The 21532-nt window shown below is 46.8% G+C and overlaps 2 protein-coding genes across 18 annotated transcripts in view; one reads left to right on the plus strand and one right to left on the minus strand.

The window, feature by feature from the left end:
- Positions 1–15063, minus strand: part of PARP4 (poly(ADP-ribose) polymerase family member 4) — a 142419-nt gene extending 127356 nt beyond the window's left edge. For 12 of the 17 annotated variants that reach the window (XM_056561696.1, XM_056561695.1, XM_056561698.1 and 9 more), the window contains exons 1-3: positions 14807–14907; positions 1217–1349; positions 416–599 (exon numbers count right to left, since the gene is read on the minus strand). In XM_056561696.1, coding sequence (XP_056417671.1) covers positions 416–599; positions 1217–1349; positions 14807–14811 — 322 coding nt within the window. In that variant the 5' untranslated portion in view covers positions 14812–14907. Of the gene's footprint in view, positions 1–415; positions 600–1216; positions 1350–4752; positions 4861–6230; positions 6463–14710; positions 14916–14938 lie in introns of those variants that run through there. The other 5 variants (XM_056561691.1, XM_056561690.1, XM_056561693.1 and 2 more) reach the window with 5 other exon arrangements.
- A 51-nt stretch (positions 15064–15114) lies between these two features.
- Positions 15115–21532, plus strand: part of MPHOSPH8 (M-phase phosphoprotein 8) — a 59151-nt gene continuing 52733 nt past the window's right edge. The window contains exon 1 of the mRNA XM_056561706.1: positions 15115–15370. Within this exon, the coding sequence (XP_056417681.1) occupies positions 15212–15370 (159 nt within the window). The 5' untranslated portion in view covers positions 15115–15211. The remainder of the gene's footprint in view (positions 15371–21532) is intronic.

Raw genomic sequence — 21532 nt, forward strand, 5'->3', positions numbered from 1 at the left:
CTCTCCTGCGGCACCGGCCCTTAAACCATATGCCCCTAAGATCTGTGTTCGGGGGAGCAGGGCGGGCGGCCTATGAGGGGCTGGCGCTGGGTAGCCTGTGCAGGCTGCTGAGCCTATTTTGACATAGGGGCCTGGAGCTGGAGCTCCATCCGCCCCTACGTTAATCCAGCCTTGAATAAAAAGCAGCAGGCCCCCTCACATGCTAAGCCCCTGTGCAGCTGAATCGGCTGCAAAGGCGATATGTCCACCCCTGCACCTACATATAAGTGACTCCTTTTTTCTTTTTGCATCTAGTATGGAGTTCAAGCTAGAGCACTACTATTAATCACATTGCAACATTATATTTGATACCATGACTTTATGACAGAGTAGAACATCAAATAAGGAAAAAAGCATAGGGCTGACTTGGCTTTACCTTGATCTTCCTCCACAGTGATAGATGGTTTATCATTGTCCTCACATTCCACCTCAATAAGTTGCTCTTCTTGAACAGATTTCCATATGAAGCCAGGATTTACTACAGAGATTGTGTGTTTCTCTATTTTCTTCTGCTGGGTACTGTTTAGTGTGGCAGGATTACTGACAACAGCATGTGTGCACTAAAACACAAAGACCATTGGTTTTTCAAGTATAGCAAATATAAAAACTGCAGCAGAGATCATGCTGCTGATCACGTGAACACAGTAACAGTGTTCATGTGATCAGAGCACCATAAAAGAATGGTGCAGGTCCAATCAATGGGTTAAAGGAGTAGTCCAGTTCAGAAAGTTTCTGTGCCGTCATCCCTGGGCTGCCGGCATATAAAACAACAAACCGGTCTCACCTGCCGCCGCTCCCCTGGTGCCCAGGTATCACCGTTCCAGTCCTCGGCCACATTAGGCTGAGTGGCATCCCAGCACCAGGATGAAGTCCAGTGCTGGTGGTCAATGCATTACACTGCCGCACAGCCTATCACGGGCCAAGGTGGACATTGCTGTGGACGGCAATTTGCACGTTGAACACTGGCAACCATAAAGAACTTGGCACCAGAAGACTGGAGCGGCGATACCAGGGCGCAGAGGGAGTGGCGGAAGGTGAGTTTGTTGCGGCCGGTTTGATGTTTTAGATGCAAGCGGCCCAGGGATGATGGCAAAGATACTTTCGGAACTGGACTACCCCTTTAATTAATAGTCTATAGCAGTGTCCTCTAACCAGGTATTCTTGGGAATATACCCACTTTTTCACTCAGCACAAATGAAATTTCTCCTCCATTCAACGTAATGGTGTTTTTCAGTTTTTTCTTTTCTTTAAGTGGTAAGGAGTTTACTTTGAGGAAGAAAATGCAGTCTGAGAAAATGCCTACACCCATCCTAAAGAGAAAAGATGATTAAATTCAGAGCCAATCAGAAAAAAAACACAATTTAAGAAGAAATGCTAGCATGTGATGTATTTCATTCCTTTAGAACATGGGGGTGGATGTCATCTGGACATAAAGCAACATTGCTCTTGTTGGGTTAAGCATGTGACATATAATGGATGATTTATATTAGTATTACTATTTCTACTAGTTTAAGAAAGTGTCAGATGGATCACAGGTGCTCACACAATGTTTGAAAAACTGACCCATCTTTACAATGTTTGGTTTAAATTGACACCACCAACTACCTTATCTTACTTTACATCAAAATATTGGTGTATTTTTGGTGCATGCCATTGCATTTAAAGGGAATCTGTCAGCTGTATATGATACTAAGGGCTGTAGACACAATTGGATAGCTGATATAAAAGCAAACTGTACTTTTCTTGGAGCTGATGGTGGTTTTTCTTTGTATTTTTCAGCCAAAGTGTCATGGGGGTGGGATGTGCTGCTCAAGTGCCACAGCCTGGCACTCCTCACTCACTTTACTTCTCTTGTGCCATCCCTATATTCTCATAAATAGTAAGCTCTTCAAAGCAGGGCCCACACTACTCTACTATCATCTCCATTTCCTCATAGATTGTAATCTCTTGTGAGTGGGGCTCTCACTCCTCAGGCCTCCAAAATGTGTAGCCCCATTTCCTCTGAGTATGGAAATACCCCATATGTGGATGTAAAGTGCTCTGCCGGCGAACTACAATGCTCAGAAGAGAAGGAGCGCCATTGAGCTTTTGCGACAGCCATCCAGCTGTTGCAAAATTCCCAGCATGCCTTGACAGTCAGTGGCTGTCCGGCAATACTGGGAGTTGTTGTTTCTCAACAGCCGTTTTTTTTTTTTTTTAAAGGGAGTGTATATGTAGTGTTTTACTTTTTATTTTGTGTAGGTGTAGTGTTTTTAGGGTACATTCACATGGGCGGGGGTTTACAGTAAGTTTCTCGCTGGGAGTCTGAGCTGCAGCAGAAAATTAGAAAACCTCCAGCTGTTGCAAAACTACAACTCCCAGCATGTACTGACTGACAGACCATACATGCCAGGAGTTGTGGTTATGCAACAGCTGGAGGCACATTGGTTGCAAAGCACAGAGTTTGTTACTTTACTCAGTGTTTCGAAACCAGTGTGCCTTCAGCTGTTGCAAAACTACAACTCTCAGCATGCACTTACAGCCGGAGGGCATGCTGGGACTTGTAGTTATGCAACAGCTGTAGGCACACTACTGCAACTCCCAGCATGCCCTTTGGTAGCTTGTGCATGCTGGGGGTTGTAGTTATGCAATTGCTGGAGGCACACTTTTTTCATAGTTTGCACAAACTACCAAAGGGCATGCTGAGAGTTGTAGTAGTGCCTTCTGCTGTAACAACAACTCCCAGCATTCCCTTTTGTGCATGCTGGGAGTTGTTGCTAAGCAAAATCAGGATGCCAGCCTTACCTCCTGCTCTGCCGGATCCTGTCTGCCGCCGCTTCCTCCGCTCCAGGGGCTCCGATCCCATCGCAGATGCTGGGGATCAGGAACCCCCACTCCAGGTACTGGCTCCCGGCACCTGCTCTTGCCCTCCGGAATAGGGGCGGAGTGGGTGCCGTTAGGGACACCCCACAGCTGGAGCCCTGATTCGTAGGCCGAATCAGGATGATCGTGAGGTGGAACCAGTGCCACCTCACTCCTGCTGCTATAGAGTGATAGGTACTGTGTCGGACAGCACCTATCACCCTTTTTATCTGGGTCACCCGGGACTCGATTGACACGGAATCACCGCAAATCGCCGATCTGAATTTCAGCAGGCAATTTCACAGTGAAGGTCCCGATCAGCCCGACTGAGCATGCCGGGAGTGTATTTTTACTCAACTTGAGTGTTTACTCAACTTTGAATACTGTGATCAGTGCCGCACGCCGTGACCGGGCGTTATAGACAAGGCGCAGGGCATACAGGTACGCCCTGCATCCTTAAGAAATTAAAAAGGGTATTCCAGAAAAACATTTTCATATATCAACTGGCTCCAGAAAGTTAAACAGATTTGTAAATTACTTCTATTGAAAAATCTTAATCCTTCCAGTAGTTATCAGCTGCTGAAGTTGAGTTGATCTTTTCCGTCTGACAACAGTACTCTCTGCTGACCTATATATAAAGTTTTTTTTCCTGGAATACCCCATTAACATGAGATCTTCCAACTGAAGAATAGGAGCCTGAAAATTCACTTCAAATCCACAGTAAAATCTATATCAAATACTCTTCTGAAATCAAAAGTTTCCGTGTGGTTTTACTGTGTCAAAATCTGTGTGAACATAACCTTAGGCTAGGTTTTTTGCTGGCGCTTTTTTATTGGCACTGCAGTTTTTGAGCCAAAGTCAAAAGTGGATCCAGCAGGAAGGAGAAGTATAAGTACTTCCTTTATATTTCCCATTCCTATTGATTACACTTCTGGCTTTGGCTCAAAAACCGCAGTGGCAATTTTCCAAAAAACATAAGTTCTATTAAACTGCTGCCCCCATTTCATCAATAGTAAGCATCAACATTGTGGCTAATCTCCGCTATAGAACAAAAACTGTCCCCCACTGAACCCCCATAAGTATTGGTCCCGCTGACTGTATGCTAAGCCGGGCAGATATGAGCGCCTTCACATCTACGGCCAAATCTTATGACTCAGCTGACCTACCTAAAGCAGCCTATACTATTCCTCTAGCACAGTGTTTCCCAACCAGGGTGCCTCCAGCTGTTGCAAAACTACAACTCCCAGCATGCCCGGACAGCCAAAGGCTGTCCGGGCATGCTGGAAGTTGTAGTTTTGCAACAGCTGGAGGCACCCTGGTTGGGAAACACTGCTTTAGCACAATGTGGGAGATTTAGTGTCTTCTCTCAGGCTTGTAGCTGGTATTTTGGTCAGTCATCTGTTGGTAAATGACAGATGATGTGAATTACAGAGCAGGGTGTGTCGTAGTAACGTACTGTACAATGTTACAAGTGCTACAGGCTACATTACAGTAATTAAATCTCAATAGTAAAGGAAGAGCAGGATCAGCTCACCCGGCATAGACCCGCTGCAGCACGGACAGGTTGCGGATTCACCTTGTGGCAATCAAGAACAAGAAGGAGGTCCAGCGCAGCTTCTCACAGATATGCGGTTTTATTATATCATGCAAATAACACACACGGACATACACGGAGATGATGCGTTTTGGCCGGTGGCACCCGGCCTTAGTAATTAAATCTGGTTTACGTGAATGCATGTAAATCTGAACACGGTCACTACTATCCCAATCCTTTCTTTGTTATGTATCAAGGTCAGATCTATTTCTCCCCATAAAGTGCTCAGTGATTGTAGGAGATCTCACTGTCCTAAATAAGGGAGTGATGTAACTTACCTGCTATTTGCAGACAGTGGTCACTGATCTCTGTATTCACTGTTTTGAAAGCGATCCTCAATCCTACATGAATGTGTTGTTGGCTGTGTGCAACTCAATGCAAACTTCCTGGAAGGAAGGAGAAACTGACGTAAAACAAGAAACCAGATCCCTTCCTGAATCATCTTAAAGGGACAGTCAACATTTATTGCGCAGATTTACTTCTCACTTCATGCAGGAAATATTTAGACTGTGCACAGCATTGGCACTTAAAGGAGAACTCTGGAATATAAAAATTGTCCCCCATACTGCCGGCAGTAAAAAAATTAAGATGTACATACCTTCCTCCGCTCCCCCGGGGCCTCCGGTAACCGCCGTTATCCTCTTCCTGGTTGCTGGTGGTCGGAGAATCATACTGCGCTCAGCCAATCACCAGCCGCAGTGAAGTCCGACTCGGCCGGCGATAGGCTGAGCGACAGTGTGAGAACGCTTCAGGATACAAAATTCTTCACTACACCGGCACCTGCTGCCGGGGCCGAAAACGTCACACTGCCGCTCAGCCAATCGCCGGCCGAGTCGGGACTTCGCTGCGGCCGGTGATTGGCTGAGAGCAGTAAGACTCTCCGACCACCGGCAACCAGGAAGAGGATCATGGCGGAGACCGGAGCCGGTTACCGGAGGCCCCGGGGGAGCGTAGGAAGGTATGTACATCTTTATTTTTTTACTGCCGGCAGTATGGTGGACAATTTTTGTATTCCGGTGTTCTCCTTTAAAAGATACTATGGGGGAGATTTAGCAAAACCTGTGCAGAACAAGAGTTGACCAGTTGACCATAGAAACCAATCAGATTGCTTCTTTTATTTTTCAGAGACCTTTTGAAAAATGAAAGAAGTGAACATATCCCCTCCCCTCCGCACATGTGCGTCGACGCACTGCCCCTTCTTCTCATACAGGTAAATCAAGTGACACACAATTTCTTCTGGTATGTCCCACAGCAATTAGTTCCCTTATTAGTTAGTTCCACTATAGGCATTTATAAAGACAGGTAAGTAAATACATCCTTAGGTAGGTAGATTGATTCCCCCCAAGTAGATAAATAAGTTGGTAGGTAGGTAGTCAAAAAGCTAGCTAGATAAGTAGGTAGCTATGTAGATAGGTAGGTAAATAAGCATGTAGGTAGGTAAATTAATCAAGTAGGTAGGTAGTTAGGTAAGTAGCTGTGTAGGTAGGTAGCCAGGTAAGTAGCTATGTAGTTAGGTAGATAAGTAGGTAGGCAGGTAGCCAGGTAGATAGCAAAGTTGGTAGCTATGTATGTCGATTGGTAGCCAGGTAGGTAGCTATGTAAGTAGGTACCCAGGTAGCTATATGTAATTAGGAAGCCATGTAGCTAGCTATGTACATAGGTAGCTAGCCAGGTAGGCAACTAAATAGGTAGCCAGCCACCCCCAAGATGCCAGGATGAAAAAAAACACAAGAAGAAAAAAAAAACGTATTCTTACCTCCTGTCCCATCTTCGGTGCAGCGTGGATGCCTATTCCTTCCTCCACAGTTCAGGCTCCTGGACTGCATGGAGGCAGAGGTTGCAGTCTCCACTTGCGCTCATTTCTGAGGGTGTGGCCAGAGCACGCCAAGGACAGGTAAGTAGTGGGGCCCCATACAGGAGATTGCAGGGGGGTCCCAGCGGTCAAAATCCCACACCCACCTCCCGGGATCAGACATGTATTCCCTATCCTGTGGACAGGGGACACATTTCAGTACCATGGAGTACCCATTTAATATTCTAAGCATTACATCCTCCAGAAATATGATAATGAGGGCTTAGCAGATAGAGCCCCCCATTTAAAGGGCCCCTCTGCTGAGCAAAATTGAGAAAAGACCTTGCAAAGCCTGTTCTAGAGGCCAATAAAGTATTAATTCTATAATGTGTGTGTCAGAAACTGTCTGAAGTAGTAGAGGTTCACTATGGGAATTTCCTCCTGCTCTGGACAGTTCCTGACATGGACAGAGGTGGCAGCAGAGAGCACAGTGGTCAGACTGAAAAGAAGTTCACAACTTCCTCTGTAGCATACAGCAGCTGATAAGTATTAGAAGGATTAAGATTTTTAAATAGAAGTAATTTTCAAATCTGTTTATCTTTCTGGTACCAGAAAGCAGATTTCTTTTCCACCAGAATACACATTTAACTGCTTAATGTTTTTATTAAAACTTCCATTGTTCTGCCTGGAGCAATGATTTTGCTGCATATTGTCCTGCAGTTTAGCTATGGAATTCACAGGGTGAATACCAATTTCAAAACCTGTGGATGTCATACTGGGGAGTTGTGGTGGGGAGCATGCATCTCAAGACTATCGCAATTCTGCCATGCCTGAATGTACCCGAGTTCATGTGGCACATTTGTTGAATAATTTTCATTGTGTAAACAGTATACTATCCATCAGTGTCCATTTATCACCAGGAAAATACATTGATATAAATGTATACATAGTGGTGGGGGTCTGATTGCTGGGTCCCTTCCTGAGATGAAAGCAGAGGCCAGGCCAAAGTGGAAGGAGATGGATGGTGTTTCTATGTCCATCTAAATTCTGGTTGTGGTGATCATTTCAGGTCCACAAATTCTGTGAAGAACTCAAAATGCGTTTTATGAATCCATATGTATTCAGCGCCCCCTAGTGTGCCTGATTTATCAAAGTGTATCAGAATGACTGAAAAATCTGGTATAAGTTTAGACCAACTATTAGCTTACTTGAAATTGTTCTCCAAAATTTTGGCACAAATTTTTCGGTACATGTAGGCCACGACACCTCCCCTTTCCCAAAGCCACATCCATTTGTCGGCCCCAGCGTGTAAGTATTTAAAGTAAAATGTGGCCCAATTCATGTAGGGCTGTTTTGTTTGGCACATATTATGCCAGAATTCTAACGCATTTGCAATAGTAAATCTTGGTCTTTGTATTTCTAGTCTCTACTTGCTTTCACTGAGTAGAAATAGTCTTGGTTACATTAAAGGGGTACTACCGTGCTGATAACTTATCCCCTATCTAAAGGATAGGGGATAAGTTGCCTGATCGCGCGGGGTCCCACCGCTGTCTCGCACGCAGCACCCCGCTCTCATCAGGCCCCGGGGCGAACATCCGCTCCGGGTCTGATGACAGGGCCGGTGATCGTGATGTCACAGCTCCGCCCCGTGTGACATCACGCTCCGCCCCTCAATGCAAGTCTATGGCAGGGGGCAAGACAGCTGTCTCGCCCCCTGCCATAGACTTACATTGAGGGGGTGGAGCCTGATGTCACATGGGGCGGAGCCGTGATGTCACGATACTCTGGCCCTGTGATCGGCGGTCATCAGACCGGGGGCCTGATGAGAGCGGGGTGCTGTGTGCGAGATCGCGGGGGTCCCCAGCGGCGGGACCCCACGCGATCAGGCAACTTATCCCCTATCCTTTAGATAGGGGATAAGTTGTCAGCACGGTAGTACCCCTTTAAAGAACATCTGCAGTGATAAGTATAGGGGATAAGTGTCCCAGCAATCGGACCCCCCGCGATCTCCTGAAAGGGGCCCCGGCATTGCCGAGCTGTGGGCTGGCTAATGCACGTAGCGTTAAGCTCACTGAGCTCAACGGACATGCCCCCTTCATACAGCTCTGTGGGAGAGGCGGGGAGGCACGAACGCTGCATTATCAGCATAATACAAACATTTCCGAATGGCCTCGAACCAGGAATGGGTCATGCCCATACTGTAGAGCGGGTCCAGTAGAGGATGTCCCCACTCCAGTACTGCCTGACCTTTGGCTTTTTAACTAGGCCCATATGCAGCACGAGGCCCCAAAAAGGTCATCATTTCAGCTGCATCGACTAGGAACCAACCACAGGGCCTAGCTAAAAAGGAGCCCGGGTTTGCAGTGACGAACTGTTGGGCATCAAGGTTCGTCTGGTCAACCATAAGATTGACAAAGTCGTCACTGAAAAAAAAACTAAAATAGTCCATTTCAGTGAACCCAACGATGTCAATCTTGATTCCTGAGTCGCCAACAAACTCAGGAATCACAGGCTCGTGGTCAGCTGGCTCAGTCCAGACAAGTTCACTGGTACCAGGCACCAGTAAACTTGGCTGGGGGCTTGACTAGTATGAGCGCCAGGGGGCTGATACTAGCATGGGGAACAGGGTCAGGAGCCGAGGAGGAAGATGATGAGGAGGACCTGGAAGAAATAAGGAAGCGTGGGTCTTCCTCTGTGGCACTTTCAGTGTTGAGGCAAGTATGGCATATGCCTCCTCCGCTGAAAACGCCCTGCGGGCCATTTCCCTACTCTAATGGTGGGTGAAGTGTATATATGTGTGGGGGAAAAACTTTATTGGTGTGTGTGCTAACCCGCCCTAACCTAACTAAACCTGCCCTAACAGAAAAAATATAAACTAAAAAGGAATTTTTTTTTTTTTTTTATAGATTTCTAGCGCAAAAAAAGCCCTGTGCCCCCAAAAAAGCGTTTACCTTATCAGGGGTGTGCACACTGATTAGCACTTGGTGGTGGCAGGGAGCGCAGAAGTCAGTGGGGGGGTCCGACCACTCAGCCCATAACAGTGGCTGGTGGCATGTACAGACCCCCACACATAATACCCGAAAAATTTAATAAAAAAAACGATTAACCCCGAAAAAATGCACCTGCCTGAACCCAAAAACAAACGCTGATCAGTGATAAATCCTGACAGCGGTGGGGCAGGCCGCACACAGAGGTATGATCTGTCCACACAGCACAGGCCTGCTGCTGGTGGCACGGACCGCCTATAGGTGCAAAAAATAAAAAATTTAAAAGCTGCTATAACCCGAAAAAGAGCCTGCACCACAAAAAAAAATGCTGATCAGTACTGATCAGCGGCGGGTGGGCTTTAGCTAACGGTGGCGGACCACTTTTTTTTATAACTAAGAGGGCCCGGCCACACGTTTAAAAAAAAAAAAGAGTCTGTGCCCCCCAGAAAACACTGGCACAGACCGCAGCAATCCTGTAGGGCCGCGGACACCTACAGTATGGTACGCTGTTAAAAAAATAATAATCTTTTTTTTTACCTCCTAGACCCAGATGACCCAGAATCACCGCAGATCACCGGTTTGTATTTACCGGCAAACTGCGGCGATCCTCAGGACCTTCCTCTGTGATATGCTGGGATGCCTGCTGAAATCGCCAGTCTGAATTGACCGGCCATTTGAGGCAATCACCGATATGGGGGGACCTCGGGACCCCCCTTGGCAATGTGCAAGGATGCCTGCTGAATGATTTCAGCAGGCATCCCGGTCCGGTCCCTGCCCGGTAAGCAGCTGGGACCGGATACGCTCAGGGCGAACAAGTACGCCCTGAGTACTTAACCTCTTGGGGACGGAGGGTTTTCCAGTTTTTGCACTTTCGTTTTTTCCTCCTTACCTTTTAAAAAGCATAACCCTTTCAATTTTGTAGCTAAAAATCCATATGATGGCTTTTTTTTTGTGCCACCCATTCTACTTTGTAATGACATCAGTCATTTTACCCAAAAATCTACAGCGAAACAGAAAAAAAAAAATTTTGCGACAAAATTTAAGAAAAAATGCCATTTTGTAACTTTTGGGGGCTTCCGTTTCTACGCAGTACATTTTTCGGTAAAAATTACACCTTATCTTTATTCTGTAGGTCCATAAGATTAACCCCTTAACGTCCACAGACGTAAATGTACGTTCTGGTTTGGCGGGACTTTGCGCACCAGGACGTACATTTACGTCCTGTGTATGACCGCGAGCATCGGAACGGTGCTCGCGTTATACACAGCAGGTTCCGGCTGCTAGCAGCAGCGGGGGACCCGCCGGTAATGGCCGACATCCGCGATAGCGCGGATGTCCACCCTTAATCCCTCAGATGCCGTGATCAATACAGATCACTGCATCTGCGGCAGTGCGGTAATTTGAATGGATGATCGGATCGCCCACAGCGCTGCCGCGGCGATCCGATCATCCAGCATGACGGCCGGAGGTCTCCTCACCTGGCTCTGGCCGTCTCCCGGGGTCTTCTGCTCTGGTCTGAGATCGAGCAGACCAGAGCAGAAGACCACAGATAATACTGATCAGTGCTATGTCCTATACATAGCACTGAACAGTATTACCAATCAAAGGATTGCTATAGATAGTCCCCTATGGGGACATAAAAATGTAAAAAAAAAATACTTGAAAAATGTAAAAATAAAAAGTTTAAAAAGCGGTACAAAAATATAAAAGTGGCTAGCCATGGGTATCATTTTAATCGTATTGACCCACAGAATATAGAACACATGTCATTTTTACCGTAAAGTGTATAGTGTGAAAACAAAACCCTCCAAAATGTTCAAAATTGTGGTTTTCATTTAAATTTCCTCCCGTACATTTTATGGTAAAATGAGAGGTTTCATTACAAAGTACAATTGGTCACGCAAAAAACAAGCCCTTATATGGGTCTGTAGATGGAAATATAATGGAGTTATGAATTTTAGAAAGCGAGGAGGAAAAAACGAAAACGCAAAAATAAAATTGGCCTGATCCTTAAAGGACATCTATAGCGCAAAATAACTTATCCCCAATCAGAAGGATAGGGGATAAGTTATAGATCGAGGGGGTCCGAGCGCTGAGGCCCCCCGCGATCTTCGGTACGGGGCCGCGGCAATATACAGGAAAGGGGGCATTCCGTCCCCGCATGACGCGGCGGCCAACACGCCCCCTCCATGAATCCCATGGAGATACATGGAGGGGGAGTGTCTGCCGCGGCTTTCTGCTGGGGACGAAACTTCACTTCCAGCAGACTGCTGCGGCCCCGTCCAGGAGATCCCGGGGGGCCCCAGAGCTCGGACCCCCGCGATCTATAACTTATCCCCTATCCTTTGCATAGGGAATGTTATTTTGCGCTGGAGTACTCCTTTAAGGTTAAAATGGGCTTGGTCCTTAAGGGGTTAAAATGATCCCCTACTTATATAGGTTGGATTTTGTCGTACTTCTGGAAAAAATCATAATTACATGCAGGAAAATGTATACGTTTAAAATTGTCATCTTCTGACCCCTATAACTTTTTTATTATTCCGCGTATGGGGTGATATGAGAGCTCATTTTTTGCGCCGTGATCTGAAGTTTTTAGCAGCACCATTTATGTGTTGATCAGACTTTTTGATCACTTTTTATTAATTTTTTCATGATATAAAAAGTGACCAAAAATACGCTATTTTGGACTTTGGAATTTTTTTACGCCAATGACCGCGCGGTATAATTAACAATATATTTTTATAATTCGGACATTTCCGCACGCGGCGATATCACATATTTATTTTTATTTACACCGTTTTGGTTTTTTTTATTGAGAAAAGGGGGGTGATTCAGACTTTTATTAGGGAAGGGAAAAATGATCTTTATTCACTTTTTTTGCAGCGTTACAGCTCCCATAGGGGCTATAACACTGCACATACTGATCTTTTTACATTGATCAGTGGTTTCTCATAGGAAACCAGTGATCGATGATTCTGCTTCTTGACTGCTCATGCCTGGATCTCAGGCCCTGAGCAGTCATTCGGCAATCGGACAGAATGGAGGAAGGTAGGGACCCTCCTGCTGTCTTTACAGCTGTTCGGGATGCCGTGATTTCATCACGGCAATCCCGAACGGCCCCTGAGCTAACCAGCAGTGCTTTACTTTCACTTTAGACGCGGCGTTCAACGCCGCATCTAAAGGGTTAATAGCGCGCGGCACTGCGTTTTCCTCTGATAAACTTGGTGTCCAAAATCTGTTTAACAACATAAATATCAGAGGTACCAGAGATGGGAGTAAGTGAAATGTCTTCTTTAGAGAAGCAGTTGTGGTTGACAGGTTTCAAGAGGGAGACATAGAAGGAATTTGGGATCCGAAGAGGGGAGGGCAGATGGAGAGAGTAGGCCACAGGATTTAAATGTTTCTTGATTTTATAGGGACCAAGATAGCGAGGGCCCAGTTTATAACTGGGTACTCTGAAGCTGATCTACTTGGAAGACAACCAGACTTTGTCACCAGGAGAGAACTCGGGAGGGGAACATCTTTTCTTGTCCACTTGAGACTTCATTCGACATGTAGCATGCAAAAGAGAAGAACGTGTCTTCTGTCAGATGGTGGAAAAGTTCTGTACTTGCTCATCAACCGCAGGAACTCCGGAAGAAGAGGAAAATGGAAGAGGAGGACGAGGAAGAAGTCCACAAACTACGAAGAAAGGGAAGTTCCAGTAGATTCAGAACTCTTACGATTGTATGAGAACTCTGCCCAAGGAAGTAAGTCGACGCAGTGACCGACACGTGCCCCCCCCCCCATAGATACATGGAGGGGGCATTTCAGCAGCCGTGTCATGCAGGGACGGAACATTCCCTTCATGCTGTCTGCTGGGGCCTCATACAAGAGATGGGGGGGTTGTCCCAACGGTCAGACCCCCACGATCTATCACTTATGCAGATAAGTTATTTTGCACTACAGTATTCCTTTAAGTAGGTAGTCCCCCTTCATGTAGGTATGCCCCTTTATCAGGTAGGGATCAAGTAGGGCCCCCTGCGCTTTCAGTTATCTGGGAGGATGGGGTGGAGGGATTTCAGAAGGTATGGGAGCCCTGGTTGTCCTCGTCATATTGTCCTGATCTTAGGTACACTATGTCTTTGCATTAGTATTCTATTCTAGAGGGATATTTTTCCTCCGGTTTTATTGTAATTCGGGCTTGTATGGTTTGTTTAATTCCCTTATTTTTATATCTTTGCCTTTTTGCCTGGGTTTCATCCAAGATACAATCATGCTGTTACGTTTTCTCTCAGCAACTCTTAAATGGGCACTGTCATCAACATTTTTTTTTTGATATGTTGTAGTACATATGTACTACAACATATCTTTAATATATTTTCATAATTTTTTATTTTTATTAAAACGTTTTAATTTAAGTTTGAAAACCGGCCACTAGGGGTCTCCCTCCTAGTGGCCGGCTGCAGGCTGGCGTGACGTCACGCCTGAATTCAGACCGATGCCGGCCGGGCAATCGGTCCTAATTCATTCAGCCTGCGCTTGCTCCCTGCCTGTCAATCAGACAGGCAGGAGCGAACGCATTGACTCCCTGGGCTCACACGGCCACTTCTCCCGCACATGACGCCGCCGCTGCTGCCTCTGCACGCCCGCTGTTGGACTCTGCAGTATGTATCTATCTTTAGGGGAGAGCGGGGTTCAAGGTTTTTACATGGGGGTTGGGGGAGAGTGGGGTTCGGGATTTCAACACGGGGGCGGGGGAATGGAATAGTGCCCCATGGCCCTAACTTATTGTTTTCAACACAGGGTGCCTCCAGCTGTTTCACCACTACAACTCCCAGCATGCCCTGACAGCCAATAGATGTAGATGAACTAAGGGCGGAAGTGTGCCCCCCCAGCAGGCATCAGTGACGTTGTGCCTGCTGGGGAAGTCTGCCTGGTAGTGAGCACACTACCAGGCAAACAAAAAGGCATTTTTAATATGGTAGAAAGAAAAATTAAAAGCAGGGAGGGGGTTAGCGATAGAACCGGCAATAGGCAGGGACATTAAAAAAAAATTAAAAAATAAGGATAGTGGGAGCTACACTTTAATAAACTTGCTTGGTTTGTTACTAAAAAGTTATAATTTTTTTTAAAAGAAGTAAAACAAAATAAAATCTATATAATTTGGGTATCCTTGTAATCGTATGGACCTACAGTATAAAGATAAGGTGTCATTTTTACCAAAAAGTGCACTGTGTAGAAATGGAAGCCGCCAAAATTTACAAAATGGCATTTTTTTTCCAGTTTCGCCCCAGAATTAATTTCTCAAGTTTCGCCCTGATTTTGTGATAAAATGAGTGACATCCTTACAAAGTACAATTGGTGGCGCAAAAAAACAAGCCCTCATATGGGTCTGTAGGCCGGAATATGGAAAGCATTATGATTTTTAGAAGGGGAGGAGGAAAAAAAGAAAGTGCAAAAATGAAACATCCCTACCGTCCTTAAGGGGTTAAAAAAAATGGCTTCTGAACTTTTTTTTTTTTTTTTTTCTTGCTCCTGGATTTAAAGCCAATTTGTCAAGCCTTGCTTTACCTCATAAATTACTAAAATGTCTACTGTTCCCCGAACTACTAGGACTAATAACGTTATGGCGAGTGACGCATGCGCAGACGGTTTTAGACGATCATGCGTCGTCTAGGACTCCCTGGTATTGCCCGGAGTTACCTTTCCAATCCGTTCCGCCCATCAAACAATACGACGCAGCGATTGGCTACTCTCTTCTCATCAACAGTCTCCACTGTCCAATCAGATTTCTCCATCTTTGACCACAAACTCATTCTCTGCGTCCCATTGGGTGCCCATCGGTAAACCCGCCCCCCACTCTTGTTCTGCTCTGTGATTGGTGGAGGGCGTTCAGCCAATCGCGAAGTCTCTGGGAGGTGTGTGTGTGGCGCAGGAGGATTTTCCCCGTTGTCGTCTGCCCTAACTCGAGCCATCATGGCGGAGTTCGCGGGACGTGACGGCAGCGGTGCAGCCAGCGAGGGGGGCGAGCTGGAAAACACCGGAGAAGGGGCCAACGCCATGGAGGGGGCGGACAGCGAGGACGAGGAGGACGTGTTTGAGGTGGAGAGTATCCTGGACTCGAAGGTTGAAGGGGTGAGTGATGGGGGTGGCGCGTCCTGTCCGGGGCTGTGCACTGTTTACCTTCAATTTCTGCAGATCGATTGGTTAGGTCTGTCCCCCCCACCACCCTGTCACATGGCGGCGGTCACACTTTACGGTTTTGCATTAAGTATCATTTTGAGCATGGATGTCTATGGGGAAGTAAGGAGAGGACACAAAATGTCCTGCTGAGGAGTAATAACGCAGCCTAAGGATATGTTCACACAATGCAGATTCTTCCACTTCAATAATAAAGTCGCAGTGAATTATAGAAGGCTGGGCCCATGCACTACTGACTAAATATAGCTGTTTCCCTACCCAGTGTACCTCCTACTGTTGCAAAACTACAACTCCCAGCATGCCCGGACAGCCGTTGGCTGTCCGGGCATGCTTGGAGTTGTAGTTTTGCAACAGCTGGAGGCACATTGGTTGGGAGACGGTGATATAGCGCGGTTGCGGATCTCTGCATGTTGCAAAACCACAACTCCCAGCATGCCCTGACAGTTGTAGTTTTGCAACAGCTGGAGGCACATTGGTTGGGAGACGGTGATATAGCGCGGTTGCGGATCTCTGCATGTTGCAAAACCACAACTCCCAGCATGCCCTGACAGAAGTTGTAGTTTTGCAACAGCTGGAGGCACATTGATTAGGAGACGGTGATATAGCGCGGTTGCGGATCTCTGCATGTTGCAAAACCACAACTCCCAGCATGCCCTGACAGAAGTTTTAGTTTTGCAACAGCTGGAGGCACATTGGTTGGGAGACGGTGATATAGCGCGGTTGCGGATCTCTGCATGTTGCAAAACCACAATTCCCAGCGTGCCCTGAGAGAGGTTGTAGTTTTGCAACAGCTGGAGGCACATTGGTTGGGAGACGGTGATATAGCGCGGTTGCGGATCTCTGCATGTTGCAAAACCACAACTCCCAGCGTGCCCTGACAGAAGTTGTAGTTTTGCAACAGCTGGAGGCACATTGATTAGGAGACGGTGATATAGCGGGGTTGCGGATCTCTGCATGTTGCAAAACCACAACTCCCAGCATGCCCTGACAGAAGTTTTAGTTTTGCAACAGCTGGAGGCACATTGGTTGGGAGACGGTGATATAGCGCGGTTGCGGGTCTCTGCATGTTGCAAAACCACAACTCCCAGCATGCCCTGAGAGAGGTTGTAGTTTTGCAACAGCTGGAGGCACATTGGTTGGGAGACGGTGATATAGCGCGGTTGCGGATCTCTGCATGTTGCAGAACCACAACTCCCAGCATGCCCTGAGAGAGGTTGTAGTTTTGCAACAGCTGCTTGGGTGACGGGGATATAGCGTGGTTGCGGATCTCTACGTGTTACAAACCACAACTCCCAGCATGCCCTGAGAGAGGTTGTAGTTTTGAAATAGCCGTAGAGCCGCAGTTTAGGGACAAGGACATAGAAACTAGGGATGCCTTTATATATCTGTGGACGGAAATGCAGTTATCAGTATTTTCGGCATAGAACAAATAAAACATTAAAAAAGCCAGCAACTAGTCACCTCCCCCGCCTACTGTGCTGGCCAAGGGTTTTGGTATGGGGGGGAAAGGTAGTGGATCAGTGGCAGGGCATTTTATTGCCAGATTGGAAGGGTTAAAGGAAAACTGTCAGCTTGCTCCCCCCCCCCACACTAAACAGTGGTACTGGCTGGTAGTGCGGGGGACGGTGATCATGTTGATGCATACCATGCCTGGGTCTGTCACGCCGTTTCTGTATATGCTAATTAGGTGCAAACTGGCATAGGCGGGGTTACTGGCACTCTGACATCAGTGCCGCCCAGCTCATCAATATTCCTCCCTCTTCATTACAGAGTGGGGAGAAGAGGGGGGGGAGGAATATTGATGAGCTGGGCTGCACTGATGTCAGAGTGCCAGTTACCCCGCCTGTGCCAGTTAGCACCTAATTAGCATATACAGAAAAACAGATTTCGGCAGGACGGAACATGGCACAGTAAGAATCAAACTGATCAGCGTCCCCTGCACTGGTCAGCCAGCACCACTGGTTAATGCGGGGGGAGCAAGCTGACAGTTTTTCTTTTAAGTTACTGCTTGGCTGCGGTCCAGTTATATATGGTGGTGGCACTCGCTGGAACAGTTATACACGGTTGCACACAGTATATAATATATGGTGTGGCAGACTGGCACAGTAATATATGGTGTGGCAGACTGGCACAGGATATATGGTGGTGGCACAGGATATATGGTGTGGCAGACTGGCACAGGATATATGGTGGTGGCACAGGATATATAGTGTGGCAGACTGGCACAGGATATATGGTGGTGGCACAGGATATATGGTGTGGCAGACAGGCACAGGATATATGGTGGTGGCACAGGATATATGGTGTGGCAGACTGGGACAGTAATATATGGTGGTGGCACAGGATATATAATGTGGCAGACTGGGACAGTAATATATGGTGGTGGCACAGGATATATCATGTGGCAGACTGGGACAGTAATATATGGTGGTGGCACAGGATATATGGTGTGGCAGACTGGGACAGTAATATATGGTGGTGGCACAGGATATATGGTGTGGCAGACAGGCACAGTAATATATGGTGGTGGCACAGGATATATCGTGTGGCAGACAGGCACAGTAATATATGGTGGTGGCATAGGATATATGGTGTGGCAGACTGGGACAGTAATATATGGTGGTGGGACAGTAATATATGGTGGTGGCACAGGATATATGGTGGTGGCACAGGATATATGGTGGTGGCAGACAGGCACAGTAATATATGGTGGTGGCACAGGATATATGGTGTGGCAGACTGGGACAGTAATATATGGTGGTGGCACAGGATATATCGTGTGGCAGACAGGCACAGTAATATATGGTGGTGGCACAGGATATATGGTGTGGCAGACTGGGACAGTAATATATGGTGGTGGCACAGGATATATAATGTGGCAGACTGGGACAGTAATATATGGTGGTGGCACAGGATATATGGTGTGGCAGACAGGCACAGTAATATATGGTGGTGGCACAGGATATATGGTGTGGCAGACTGGGACAGTAATATATGGTGGTGGCACAGGATATATGGTGTGGCAGACTGGGACAGTAATATATGGTGGTGGCACAGGATATATGGTGTGGCAGACTGGGACAGTAATATATGGTGGTGGCACAGGATATATGGTGTTGCAGACTGGGACAGTAATATATGGTGGTGGCACAGGATATATAATGTGGCAGACTGGGACAGTAATATATGGTGGTGGCACAGGATATATGGTGTTGCAGACTGGGACAGTAATATATGGTGGTGGCACAGGATATATAATGTGGCAGACTGGGACAGTAATATATGGTGGTGGCACAGGATATATCGTGTGGCAGACTGGGACAGTAATATATGGTGGTGGCACAGGATATATCGTGTGGCAGACAGGCACAGTAATATATGGTGGTGGCACAGGATATATGGTGTGGCAGACTGGGACAGTAATATATGGTGGTGGCACAGGATATATGGTGGTGGCACAGGATATATGGTGTGGCAGACAGGCACAGTAATATATGGTGGTGGCACAGGATATATGGTGTTGCAGACTGGGACAGTAATATATGGTGGTGGCACAGGATATATGGTGTTGCAGACTGGGACAGTAATATATGGTGGTGGCACAGGATATATGGTGTGGCAGACAGGCACAGTAATATATGGTGTGGCAGACTGGGACAGTAATATATGGTGGTGGCACAGGATATATAATGTGGCAGACTGGGACAGTAATATATGGTGGTGGCACAGGATATATGGTGTGGCAGACAGGCACAGTAATATATGGTGGTGGCACAGGATATATCGTGTGGCAGACAGGCACAGTAATATATGGTGGTGGCACAGGATATATGGTGTGGCAGACAGGCACAGTAATATATGGTGGTGGCACAGGATATATGGTGGTGGCACAGGATATATGGTGTGGCAGACAGGCACAGTAATATATGGTGGTGGCACAGGATATATGGTGTTGCAGACAGGCACAGTAATATATGGTGGTGGCACAGGATATATGGTGTGGCAGACTGGGACAGTAATATATGGTGGTGGCACAGGATATATGGTGTGGCAGACTGGCACAGTAATATATGGTGGTGGCACAGTAATATATGGTGTGTCAGACTGGCACAGTAATATATGGTGGTGGCACAGGATATATGGTGTGGCAGACTGGCACAGTAATATATGGTGGTGGCACAGGATATATGGTGTGGCAGACTGGGACAGTAATATATGGTGGTGGCGCAGGATATATGGTGTTGCAGACTGGGACAGTAATATATGGTGGTGGCACAGGATATATAATGTGGCAGACTGGGAAAGTAATATATGGTGGTGGCACAGGATATATAGTGTGGCAGACTGGCACAGTAATATATGGTGGTGGCACAGGATATATAGTGTGGCAGACTGGCACAGTAATATATGGTGGTGGCACAGGATATATGGTGTTGCAGACTGGGACAGTAATATATGGTGGTGGCACAGGATATATAATGTGGCAGACTGGGAAAGTAATATATGGTGGTGGCACAGGATATATAGTGTGGCAGACTGGCACAGTAATATATGGTGGTGGCACAGGATATAGTGTGGCAGACTGGCACAGTAATATATGGTGGTGGCACAGGATATATGGTGTGGCAGACTGGGACAGTAATATATGGTGGTGGCACAGGATATATCGTGTGGCAGACTGGGACAGTAATATATGGTGGTGGCACAGGATATATCGTGTGGCAGACTGGGACAGTAATATATGGTGGTGGCACAGGATATATGGTGGTGGCACAGGATATATGGTGTGGCAGACTGGGACAGTAATATATGGTGGTGGCACAGGATATATGGTGTGGCAGACTGGGACAGTAATATATGGTGGTGGCACAGGATATACCGTGTGGCAGACAGGCACAGTAATATATGGTGGTGGCACAGGATATATGGTGTGGCAGACTGGGACAGTAATATATGGTGGTGGCACAGGATATATAATGTGGCAGACTGGGACAGTAATATATGGTGGTGGCACAGGATATATGGTGTGGCAGACAGGCACAGTAATATATGGTGGTGGCACAGGATATATGGTGTGGCAGACTGGGACAGTAATATATGGTGGTGGCACAGGATATATGGTGTGGCAGACTGGGACAGTAATATATGGTGGTGGCACAGGATATATGGTGTGGCAGACTGGGACAGTAATATATGGTGGTGGCACAGGATATATGGTGTTGCAGACTGGGACAGTAATATATGGTGGTGGCACAGGATATATAATGTGGCAGACTGGGACAGTAATATATGGTGGTGGCACAGGATATATGGTGTTGCAGACTGGGACAGTAATATATGGTGGTGGCACAGGATATATAATGTGGCAGACTGGGACAGTAATATATGGTGGTGGCACAGGATATATCGTGTGGCAGACTGGGACAGTAATATATGGTGGTGGCACAGGATATATCGTGTGGCAGACAGGCACAGTAATATATGGTGGTGGCACAGGATATATGGTGTGGCAGACTGGGACAGTAATATATGGTGGTGGCACAGGATATATGGTGGTGGCACAGGATATATGGTGTGGCAGACAGGCACAGTAATATATGGTGGTGGCACAGGATATATGGTGTTGCAGACTGGGACAGTAATATATGGTGGTGGCACAGGATATATGGTGTTGCAGACTGGGACAGTAATATATGGTGGTGGCACAGGATATATGGTGTGGCAGACAGGCACAGTAATATATGGTGTGGCAGACTGGGACAGTAATATATGGTGGTGGCACAGGATATATAATGTGGCAGACTGGGACAGTAATATATGGTGGTGGCACAGGATATATGGTGTGGCAGACAGGCACAGTAATATATGGTGGTGGCACAGGATATATCGTGTGGCAGACAGGCACAGTAATATATGGTGGTGGCACAGGATATATGGTGTGGCAGACAGGCACAGTAATATATGGTGGTGGCACAGGATATATGGTGGTGGCACAGGATATATGGTGTGGCAGACAGGCACAGTAATATATGGTGGTGGCACAGGATATATGGTGTTGCAGACAGGCACAGTAATATATGGTGGTGGCACAGGATA

This window comes from Hyla sarda, chromosome 2 (genome assembly GCF_029499605.1).
Source record: "Hyla sarda isolate aHylSar1 chromosome 2, aHylSar1.hap1, whole genome shotgun sequence".
In the NCBI taxonomy this organism is placed as follows: domain Eukaryota; kingdom Metazoa; phylum Chordata; class Amphibia; order Anura; family Hylidae; genus Hyla; species Hyla sarda.